The 12,491-nt window shown below is 41.9% G+C and overlaps 1 protein-coding gene across 2 annotated transcripts in view; it reads left to right on the top strand.

The window, feature by feature from the left end:
* Positions 1–12,491, top strand: part of LOC138293502 (vitamin D3 hydroxylase-associated protein-like) — a 731,360-nt gene that overhangs the window by 352,973 nt on the left and 365,896 nt on the right. For both annotated transcript variants that reach the window (XM_069232741.1, XM_069232740.1), the window contains exon 6: positions 8,015–8,055. In XM_069232741.1, coding sequence (XP_069088842.1) covers positions 8,015–8,055 — 41 coding nt within the window. The remainder of the gene's footprint in view (positions 1–8,014; positions 8,056–12,491) is intronic.

Genomic DNA, 12,491 nt, shown 5'->3' with positions numbered 1-12,491 from the left:
CTCAGCAGGTTGGTCCCAGTGCTCCAGAGGTCTTTGAAGCCAATAGGTTTCCAAGTCCCAGGTTTCAGGAAATGTTAACACCAGCCAAGGGTTCAGGACCTTGCAGATAGCACTAGGGTTTCAAGACTCATTCTGTTAGAGTCCAACAGCAAAGTCCAAGACAGGTACAGTTGTAACTGGTCAGCTAGGCAGTTGTAGAAAACACTGCGTGAAGATTGAACAGGAGGTCAGCCTTTTGACCCTTTGATTCTTTGTTGTGGCTACAAGAGGGGGACAGGATCAGCCTTCAGGGCTTTTCTCAAGACACAGACAGGAGGTCCACTATGTTTTTTGTCTTCCACAGGTCCAGAAGTGTTCTGAGGTGGGTACTGTGAGAGCCACCTTTATGCATGGCCCCAGCTTTTTTAAGGGAAACTACTGGCCACTCCATAACCAAAGGAGGAAAAATTCCCATTTGTGACCCTGCCTACGTTCGTAGCATTTCCTGTGTACTCTACTGCAAATGGTCCCACATTGCCCTTATCTAACTAAAACCAAGATTGTAGAGCCCCCCTGTCACTGTACAAAACTCCTGTGCTACCTTAGAGGTGTGGCCAGGGCAATAAGCAGCCCCTCGTCTGTAGTCACTGAAAACTGGTTCAGGTGGGCAGCTCCTGTCAAACTGGGATTGGCGCCTGGCTGACTAGAAGGACAAAGTAGGGGCATAACCCAGGTATTATCCACATCTGCCTGTGACAGGGTAGGCATTGTTGAAGTTAATTAAGATCTGGGACACAGCCCAGATGGTCTTCCTGCCAGAGGAATTGAACACTTCCTCATACCCAAGGCATTTATATTAGTTTTGAGGGTAAGTTCACAACTCATTAAAAGGGCTATTCAGCTCCTAGGTGACAGCCATAGCTTTCTACACGTCTCCCTTTAAAAATATTTATTAGAAATCCAACTTCATCAGTGAATTGGGCTTGTAATACATCTTGCAAAAAGTACAAAAATGTACTTTGTTGCTACTTCCTAACCAGAGATAACAATAATAAAGTTAAAAAAAAGGATCCCAACGCTTTCCTAAGGAGTAGCCAACCCTGCTGCAGTGAAAATGGCTTTTTGGGTCTTTTCACTGAAAGGACATGTTTAACATGACATTTCAGATGTCCTACTTTTAAAGACCATGTACTATGCCCTATGGGTAGAAAGGGATACTTGGGGTGGCTTATTAATATTTAAAAGAAAGTTTCAGGCCTGTCAAAAGAGGTAACTTGATAGGTTGAATATGCAGTTTTAAAACTACACAGCCAGGTTACGGAGGGTAGGCCTGAAATCCTGTTTGCACTGTCACTGCAGTAGGTGGCTCAATGATTGCTGCAGCCCACTGGTGACGTTTACCTTAAAGACCTTGGGTACACTTTGTACCCCACACTAGGGACTTACTGGTAGGTTAAATATGCCAAATAGGGGAGTGCCAATTTCATCAGGTTTAAAGAGGACCACAGGGGTAGAGTGCACAGAGTTCTACAGCCAGACAAAACTGTCAAGGCAAACATTTGGGGATCTACTAGTCAAAGGATGGTCAGTTTCAGCACCGGAGCATCTCAAGTAGAGAGGGCACCATGACATTGTTAGTGGTGTTAGTGATAGTCACTGTAGATACTCAGTGCCAATTTCATCAGGTTTAAAGAGGACCACAGGGGTAGAGTGTACAGAGTTCTACAGCCACAAAAAACTGTCAAGGCAAACATTTGGGGATCTACTAGTCAAAGGATGGTCAGCTTCAGCACCGGAGCATCTCAAGTAGAGAGGGCACCATGACATTGCTAGTGGTGTTAGTGACAGTCACTGTAGATACACATTAGCAAAACTAGTATCAAAAGTGCTGAAAGCCTGCAGTTTGTGATGCCTATAATGCTGTTAGTTGTCAGAGGTCTCCCTCTTATAGAAACGCAATTGTATGGGTTGTTAATTGCTCAAGAATTTGTATTTTTCATGCATTCTCCAGCAATCAGAACATGATGTGATTATTCCAGACTTGGCGTCGGAATCTTTCATGGGGTCCTTCAGAATGTTACTTACTTTGTCGACTTATAGTGGCTAACATAACATATACTGAAATGCTCATTAATAAAACCATAAATACTGCGCTGACAAGGGTCACATTTGAATTACATAGGTGTAGCTTATCACTCAGAACGTTTACTAACTGCTGCATGCCGTGGTAATATGATGTACATTGTACTTTGTGTCTGCACTAGAACAGAGTCACCACTCTTTAAAAGTACCTTTCCAAGAGGTACATGAGTATTTTCAACAATTTTCGTAAGGTTGATTCTTCTCCTCAGAGATCTCAGCTCATTTGGATGTCTTTTAAAGTAACATATGTGTTGCCAAGATCATTTGTTAATTATTGTATTGTATTGTATTGCATTTATACTAGGAAGAGCAAAATTTAAATCAAACATTTGTAATTTGCATGATTTCAGAATATTTTTGTTAGGCTTGTTATGCTAAATTATCAAAATTACACCATTGCTTGGCACAAAAAATTTCTGCAAGCGCTCAGGATTAACTCAAGCAGCCAGAGCATGAGCAGCCATTGCTTGATTTACTTGTTTTTTTTACACAAAATGTGTTCTGGAGCCAGAAATTGAAATGAAGACACATTTCCTGTTAAAATATAGTGCTAAATGATGGATTTGCATTTGCGTAATTTTGCAAAATGTTCCTGAAATTTTGCATAACGCAAAAGCAAATTGTGTGAACTTCAAAACCCCTAACGTATGCCATGCAAAGGCACTCACTGCACATGCACACTAACTTTGCAACATGCACCATGTTATGTTATGTGTATTTGTATGGCGGCTCTGGATGGGATCAATTGGAATAGTCAGGTATTCAGTTTTGTACTATTTTCAAGGACTGATCTAGCCTCTTTGATATGCACGGGAAGGTCTTTCCAGGCTATGGGAGCCAGGTACAAGAAAGTGCGCCCGCCGGCTCTGGTTTTTAGGATGCAGGAGATGTGGGTGAGGAGGAGGCCAGCTGAGAAGAGGTTTGTAGTCTGAGTCTGAAATTTGATGCGGATGTACAGGAAAGTTGGGCCTAGCTTTTGTGGGGCTTTGTATGTGTGCATGAGAAGCTTGAAGAGTGCATGTTTGTGAACTGGGAGCCAGTGGGGGGTCTTTTAGTTGTGCGGAAATGCGAGTGCTGGGTGGGAGTTTCAGCGTGAGTCTGTCTGCAGTGTTTTGAATGACCTGTAGTCTCTTCTTGAGATGTGTGATGATACTAACATAGAGTGATTTTACTTAAACAAGCCTGCTGGAGACCAGAGCATGTGTGACTGTTTTATTGGTGTTGTGTGGGAGGCAGCTGAAGATTTTTCTGAGGAGCTTGAAGGTGAGGAAGCAGCAAGAGGTGACTGTGTGAATCTGTCTGATCCTTTAGACTTGGTTGTCCATTATTATCTTGAGGTTACTGGCTTGGTTATATGGGTTGGGTGTTGGTCCTTATTTAGTAGGCCATCAGGCGTAGGTCCTTTCTGAAAAGTCCATCTCTGTCTTCTCGGTATTGAGTTTTAGGCAGTTGCACTTCACCCAGTTGATTACTTCAGACGTGCAGGTGGGGAACTTCAACTGGGTGTCAAGAGTGTTGTTGTTTGAGAAGGAGAGGATGAGCTGAGTGTCGCCAGCTATGAGAAGATGGTGATTCTGTGTGGGCGGACGATGTTGGCAAGTGGTGCCAAATACATATTGTACAGTAATCCATTAGAGGGCGAGTCATTGTATGCCGGTTTTGTGGAAGCATCAGATGAGGACAGGGTTGGAGATGATGTCTGACTCTCCTGAGAGGCTGAGTTGCCTCTCTGCCCATGAGCTGCCAGATCGCGCTGGTGGTGGTGATGATGGTGGTTTCAGTGCTGTGATTGGGCCTGAAACCCATCTCGGAGGGATCCAGAAGATGCTTGTTTAGGTGGTTTGCCAGCTGTTTGTTTATACATTTTTCCAGTATTTTGGCTGGGTAGAGAAGAAGGAAGATAGGTCTGTAGTTTGCCAGCATCTTTGGATCTGCTGAGAGTTTCTTCAGAAGGGGTAGTGTGGTGGCATGTTTCCAAGCATCTGGGAAGTTAGCTATAGTGAAGTGGTCTTTGAGTGTTGGGTGAGTGTGGCCCAGATGGGGTCAAGTCCTTTGGTGAAGATAAAATGTGGGCAAGGATCCAAAGAAGCTCCTGAGTGAAAGGATCACAGGGTGGTGGTAGTCTTTGTGTTGGTGATGGTAGTTCAGCAGGTTATAACTGTTACTGAGGTGTTTGTCTTGTTGGGCTGGATGGTGTAATGGATGGATGAGTGCAGGTGGGGAGCAAAGTTGTTGAATATGATTCTAGTTTTGGTGCTGAAATAGTGGGAAAGCTGGGTGCAGCGATCCTGTGATGGGGTGAGGGTTGTCACGTTGGTAAGAGTAGAGGTGAAGTCCATTACTGTGGCCAATATTTCTTTGGTTTGTTGGAGCTGTTTACATGCGTTGAGTCAGCGCTGAGCAGGCAACAAGTTTTGACCCTTAGGCACATGTTTTCTCAGAGATTATTTTCTAGTTGTGCCAAGGGTGCATTTCCGCATGGGTGGGGAGGGTGCAGGTGGAAGCAGATGAGACAGTGGTCAATCCATGTGAGGGGACCAGACTTGTTCAGTGTGTTGCCTAAAAATTTGGTAAAGCAGGGTCGAAGAGGTGTCCATAAGTATGGGCAGGGTCCGCATTGCTTGAGTCATAGTGTGGAGTATTTAAGCCTTCCAGGAGATTGTTGGTGTTTTGGTCAGTGTCATCTTCAAGGTTAAAAGTGAAGTAACCAAGGAGGATGAAGGAGCTGAATTAGAGCACCAGTAGAGCAATGTAGTCCATGATGATGTTTCCAAAGTTAGATCTTTTGCTGGAAGGTCAGTAGACCAGACCCCACCACCCCCCAAAATCCCCACAGTATGGTATTGGTTGACATATGGACATTAAATACCAGGTGTTTCCGGAGGTCACTCTAGTTTGCTGAGTTGATGGAGTAGTGGTTGTATTCTTTAAAGAGGATGGCTAGGCATCCTCCTCCTGGTTTGCAAGTTCTGCACTGTTGTGTGATATTAAAGCCAGGGGGTATAGCTATGGTGGTGCCGGTGGCTTACGTTTGGGTGATCCAATTTTCAGTCACGAAGAGCAATACAAAGAATGTTAGTGCCCTTTGAGCTTTCTATAGAAAGCTGGTCCATGTGAAAAAGAGTACCCTGATTCTGACAAATTGGGATAATCTTCAGACTCACAGCAAGGAATGAAATGGGATAGTTTCTAGTTGCCAAGCCTGCTGGATATTAATGGCACTCCAGATTGTCATATTTCTCTGAAGTTGCTTGTTTTTCATAGTTTCAAATAAAAATGGGACCTTCAAAATATCTGATCAGAAAACTCCTGGACCTGCTGAAAATTCAGAAGAAGGAATGCCCTACTGTCTGAGGAAGAGGGACTGCACTGATGATTGAAGAAAAGATTTTACCTGGTTGCTTAGGTTACTCAAAGAGACCCTAAGGGCAGTTGGCTGACCCGTATGAGCCACATGGACACAACAAGCATCCGGAGGCCTCTCTGCAACTTTCCAGGTGCCCAACACCAAATGTATCTGCGTGGGCCTTGCTGCTGGCCCCTACTAGAGTGAGTCCTGATCCCCAAGAGATGCTCCCCAGGCCCTGGAACCTTGGCTGGCATCAGTGTAAACTCCTTGCAAGGAAAAGCTGAAATTACAGAAGTTTTGGGCTCCTAATGACCAGAAAGTGACCTTTTCATGCCAATAATCAACTGCTCATAATGACTGCCAATGTGCAGGCTCTTCGCACCAACAGTGACCGTCTGCGATAACCGGCAATGCAAGACTTGCACTTCACGCTGACAGCGACAGTCTGCAATGTTTGCCAATGCAAAGCTCCTGTGACAACCAGCTTTTTACACTACAGCAACAACCTTCTGCGAAGTTCGACCTGCTTCTCGCACCAACAGCCTCCTCCTCACAGCCTCTGCCAATTTCAAAGGCATACTTTGCGCTGGACTTGAAAAGCAGACTCTTCAGCTGGACTAAAGTGGTCCCTGTATCTAACTCGAACTCAATCACGATCTGCCTGAACTTATGAATATTCATGGTCCAGCACAAGCAGATAACTGTGAGAGGTGCTTTGTGCTGCTTGGCGCTATTTCCACCTAAGCAACTATGGCTGAAAATTTTAAAAAGGAGATTCAATTACTCCTGACTCCCACTGGCATCCAGAGATGGTGGCTGCTCTGCAAAGGTCAATTATTTGTCCTCCAGTTAACTACAACACTGTTGCATAAGGCAGAAGGACTCCTGAATCCAGGTAGGTATACGTGATCACTGAGGGATGGACCTTTCATGAGTCCTAGATAGAGCTGGTGCATTCAAGGTTGCCCTATGTAACTGGGGACTGCAACAGTGACCGAAAGAACCTTTTTTAGAAATTTGTAAAAAGTGGCACTTATTAACTTTGCTATTGGTAGAGGACTTGCACAGGGTGTTGAGGCTTTTGCATGGAGATAATATCTCCAGTGGGCAAAAATAGCTGAAAGCATCTGATTATATTGTTGGATCATGTTATTGATTTTGTAGAGTGCTCAAATGTCCCGATTGCGTTAGTTTAATCAGTAATTCTAGGATAAAACCAGATTTTACGATATTAAGCAGATTATGAAATCTAAATTGTACATAGTCTGTCTTTGTAGTAATTGGTACTGGAGCTGTCAATTATAAATAGGTCTGTGCAAATTGAGCTCTTCGCAGGAATTATGTGAAATTCTCAAAATATAGGTGAAAATATGTGAAAATATGCAAAATGCTAATTCAGCATTTTACACTTTTTGGTGCAAAATGCAGGAATGATTTTTGGGGTATAAAAATTGCATAAAATCACACGTGATGAGAACAGCCACTTGCATTCTTTTCATTTACGTTGTTCCTGTTGCTTGAACAGAAGCAAATGCATGACATAGAGGAATAACACACGTTCATCTATGTTACGCAGCAAGCATAACAGGAAACACATGCCATATCAGAATGGAACCAACCATATGCAAATCACCCCTGGTCCTGCTCCAATATGAGCAGCTCAGCCCAAACTGCCAGGCCAGTTCCTTCTTAACTGGAACAATCAACCTTTGAATTTCAAAATCTGCTTGGTAGTTTTTGACTAGAGGATAATAATATGGTTCCGTCAAAGCCCATTAAAGCTAGCTCAGTCCTTCTGAGACCAGAGCTTCTTCAGGATTTCCTATTTGTTTGTTGCCAAGATGATGCCAGACACAACATGCTTCCAGGTTTTGACGGAGGTAGAATCACGGGTTCAACTTAACTAAGATTCTGTTTAGCAAGCTCTTTGGTGCGCTTTTACCACTAGAACAGTGCATCCCTTTTTTTAAAAACCAGGACCCAATTAAAAAAATAAACAAAAAACATTGCAACCCACCTCGCTTTATTGGACAGGACGCGTATTAGAAATGGGGTCTCGGCCATTTTCCAACAAGGCAGGTGCAATTTTTTAATGTAACAACAGCAATTGTTTGTAAATGGCACAACCTTGACTTCGCCCTTTGATACTGGACTTGTCACCAAGGTTTTGATCTTCTCATAAAAGTGTCAGATGGTGAACTGCACTGGAGTCTGTACCTTGAACACCTTTCAGGGCACTGGCCTGTGTCATATAATGCCTTTGCATCCACTGGTTTTATCTTTTACTTTAAGTATACTTCTAGTCATCTAGGGTTTCGAGGATAATTAAAATCATCAGACTTTTGAAAGCATAGGTTATTGTCCTCCCATATCCCTTGCTCCTCCCACTCTCTCATCACAATTGTAATTCCACTTACCTGACTGGATTTCCTTTCCTTGCTATACACATTAGAATGCAACACGATAATAATAAATGTTTGACAGTATCTATCAAAAGTCCAGTTCTTTATCTATCTAATTAACTTTCTTTCTCTTTATTTTTAGTGTATCAGGTATGAGTATTCCAATAGATGGACAACCTGCAGGTATATCGTTTAATATTTGCTACTCACTTTAATACAAATTATTTACACTCTGTGAATTGCCAATTTCTTTGGAACATTGTTCATACTGTTTTAAATTTAACTTGACTATACAGTGAATTTTTATCTGAGATTCAAAACCATTCATATCACTTTCATATTTCCTAATGCAAAACACTGTCCCTGGTGTTTCTCAACTGTTTGAAGGAAATACACAAAATATTGTGGTGTTTTGATTCAATTGTGATTACTAAGTTGTGGAGAAAGCTCTTCCCCACCATTGCCCATTGTCTGGATTTAATATGTGATCATTTCCTGGGGTGGAAAACTGTCAGATTGGAGTTGGAAATGACCACCACTATGTTTGTGGGTGTTCCCAGATGAAAATGATGTGAAGTGGACCCTAAATGTTGATACATGTACACTAATTTTCTAGGTTTCTCTCATTTTGGTGTCCTACTGTAACTATCTAGATTTCATGCTCAGTCCAAGTACTTCATGCAGGGGTTTCTGGCTACGTGTCAGGTGAAACACACATTATCACTATTGGTTAGCACTGGATCTACTACTTATTTTATTTTTGGGTGTTTTAAATGTTCTTTTTCTAAAAATTGATATAAACAGCTTAACCCTCTTTCTAGTAATCATTTTCACAAGTGATCTGAGGCAATGGCCTTTGAATCTGCACAAGCCATTTAGACCTTCACAATGTTCCACAGGGAAATTAAAAATATTTTCGTTTAATAAATATATTGCAGGCAGATTTTATAAACTTTTTTCTTTTAAAGTAAAGGCAACAGCTGCCTGAGACCTCTCAAATTTAAACTTTTGAGGTTTCAGTATGCAGAACAAAGCCTTACCCACATGCAGAAAGAAAAATTCATGATGTGCAAAGATGTCAGAATCATCATGTCTCAAGACTACCTAAGGAAAAGTGTCCTGAAGGAAAGCCTTCATCGCACTACAAAGTAAGTTTACTGAAATGTCCCATCAGCAGTTTCGTTGTTGGCCCAGCGCATTTCACTTCAAAAAGACTACATAGCCATGATTTGGATATATATTTCATTATTATTTATGCTCCCATTTCTGGTTTCCCAGAATTCTGCTCCTACCTTAACAAAAAATCACCCAAACGTCCCCAAAATGCAAACGACATCTTTCCATGGATGAAATAATAGACAGACTTCTGACCTCCACATTTCGCCCATCCAGATCAGGAATCCATGCACAACATGTATTCTAGAGGATCTTCTGAGGCTATACTATCCCGGTGGAAACTAATTTACTTTTTTATCTCATTCCCACATGAATCGTATTTGTGCATTAATTGTATACTAGTTGATACCCCACACCTGCACCCTGCTACAGACCAAAAGATCGAACCTACCCTCATGTCTGACCATGCATGTCACATTGACTATACAAGTGAATCCCTCAGTGAAGTGTACCACTGTATGATACAAGTCCAGAAATTGTCGAAGATACAGTAGATGGTAATCAAAAATACATTCAACAGTTTATTTATAAAAATAGAAATTCATGTTCCTTTCCCATCATCCTATGAGGCTTAAATGCCGCACTACAATACTTATACTTAAGCTAATGGCAAGGAAGAACAAAGAAATTAATTAAACAATAATAGATGAATTGGAAAAAAATGAAATCCCTAAGACTACAACACTAGCACGCAGAAAAAGCGTACACACTTTGCGTGCAAGCACAGAAAACAAAAAAGATGCAGCACCTAAATAGTGCAGGAAAATCGTTAGCATCCTACCTGGTGTTTAGGAAAAATAGATCTATAACTTCAAATATTTAATATGCACAGAAAGATATTCAAGCTAAACATAACATGGTTGTTAAGGTGCTCAATGATCTCCATGCCAAACTCTGAGGGTTAGAATAAGATCACTTTGTCTAGTGCTACCTTCCTAATTAACATCAACGTTCAAAAATAACAGCAGGTAAAACACTTGGAAAAAGAGGAGATATTGAAAGCTAGTTTTTCCAGAGTGAACAGGAACGCAGAGGAGCCACATGGCTATCCTATATTTTTCTACAAATCCCTTACTGATGTGATAATACGCTAGAAGCCAGATTACTGCAGTTTGCATTGGATGGCAGTTACAGGTACAGCCGCAGAAGCCACAATTGCTGTCATTCTCAAAGAGGGGAAAGGCATGTCCTAATTAATGCTGAGGCCAAAATCTTTGATAAGATATTAGCAGCAAGACTAGAAAAGGTCATTCTGAATCTAATCTACCTATCACACTCCGGTTAGTTAAGGACAAATTGGCCAGTGAGAACACATGTATCTCACCCACAACTGCAGTGGTCTTAAGCACAGAAAATGCCTTTGATAAGATACCATGGCCATATCGACATGCCTCCCTTCAACAATGTGACTAAGGAGACCATTTCGTAAAAATACAGTGGTCTTAAATGCATATCTGCAAGCTAAGGTTAGAGTGAATGGCATCCTCTCTGATTCTTTCCCACTAGTCAAGGAACCATCAGTGTTGCCCTCTTTTGACCCTACTCATCCTTTTGACCCATTATGCAGAGTAATCAAGGACAATCATAATGTTCAAGGGATCCCATTTGAATTAGTTACCCTGAAAACAGCAGCATATGCCAATGATATTACAGCAAATGTAGAGATTAATATCAGCACTCTATTAGAGATTACACATGACTTCTCTAAATCATCAGGGTACTCTCTGAAGCACGAAAAGTAGCAAGTGCTTCTGCTCAACTCCCTGTGTCTACCAAGTATCATCATTCAGACAATATGTCAGTGTCAACTAAAGTTTGTCAGATATTTTGGTATTTAGTTCTTGAGTGACCTCCAAAAACCTGCTAAGGACAGTGTGGAAAAACGCTTTAGAAATTTAAGAACTCTTGGATCTGTGGCCTCCTAAACATATTACTTGATTGGAATCAAGAAAAGATGATAATTCCACCTTTCATCAATTGTCTAGCAAGTATGAGTCCAATCAGATGATCTCTTTACTTCAACTCCACAGTGGATACAATTACTACTGAACTTCTGTGCTATAAAAAAAACTAGAATGTCATGTAAAAACTCAGATAAGATTACAAACAAGGTGAATGCTGTTTCCAAATTGGTACAGCTACCAAACCACTAACCTTCCAAGACAAGGCTTGCATTTGTTTCTAGATAACCAAGACAAAACTCTGTTTGGACCAGCATGGTGAAAGACGTAACACTCTATCACCACATCCTTGCAAATATAATCATAGACCTGTGAGAAACTGCTTCTTTTTGTGTGATCACCCTAATGTTTTATGGAATGATGCTATTGTTTTTTGAGTCTGTGTCCTGGGACACTGCTAACCAGGTCCTGGTGTATGCGCTCTGACCCTTAAAACATGTCAAAAGTGGCCAACACCTTGTAGCATTTTTACCTTTCCCACAAGTACATAGTACATGGTAAGGAACCCGTGAGCGGAATGAGTCAAGAGACAAATTCTGAAAACCTGCATGCATAACCAGTAAGGTTATAAAAGGATCCCCACCCATGGAGTTTAGTTGCATGCTTTATCATTGGCCCCCCTACCCTAAAATGGGGTGGGCTCAACCAAAGATCTGGGAGCTCTTTGATATTGTAGGTGTTAGACCTGGCATCCCTGATGTGGTTTTCCCCATAACATTATGCCTTCAGACCTCCTGCTTTGCTAACTTTGTTTTTGCTTGCTATAGGACTCTGCACACTTCACCACTGCTAACCAGTGCTTTCCACTACTAACCAGTGCTTCCTCCTCAAAACATGGGACAATTGACTTATACCCAATTAGCATATTTAATCCCTAGTTCCTAGTATAGTGGCACTACCTATGGCCAGGGCCTGTAATCTAGATCAGTGGTTCCCAACCTGTGGTCCAGGGACCCCTGGGGGTCCGTGAAGCCTCCTAAGGGGGTCCGCGACTGCTTAGAAAATTAAATAATATTAACAGATTAGATCCCCAGCTTTCAGTAATGACTCAGTAGGGGGTCCCCAGATTCCAATATGATTCAGTGGGGTCCCCCGGTTCTAGTAATGATAAAGTGGGGGACCCCAGATGTCAAAAGTTTGGGAACCACTGATCTAGATGCTGCTAGTGGGCCTGCAGCACTAATTGTGCCACCCACTTAAGTAGCTCTTTAAACATGTCTCAGGTCTGCCATTGCAGCCTGAGTGTGCAGTTTTTAACTGCCATTTTACCTGGCAAAATAAACCTTCTGTCAGGCCCAAACCTTTATTTTTAGCTCCTATAAGTCTCCCCTAGTGTAGACCCTGGACAGCCGAGAGGACAGGGTGCCATGTATTTAAAAAGTTGGACATGTACTTTTTAGTTTTACATGTCCTGGTATTGAAAAACTGTTACATTTGTTTTTCACTACTGCAAGGCCTCCCTCTCCCATAGGAGAAAGTTGG

Source organism: Pleurodeles waltl, chromosome 4_2 (assembly GCF_031143425.1).
Source record: "Pleurodeles waltl isolate 20211129_DDA chromosome 4_2, aPleWal1.hap1.20221129, whole genome shotgun sequence".
NCBI lineage: Eukaryota > Metazoa > Chordata > Amphibia > Caudata > Salamandridae > Pleurodeles > Pleurodeles waltl.
This window is presented reverse-complemented; position numbering and strand designations above follow the sequence as displayed.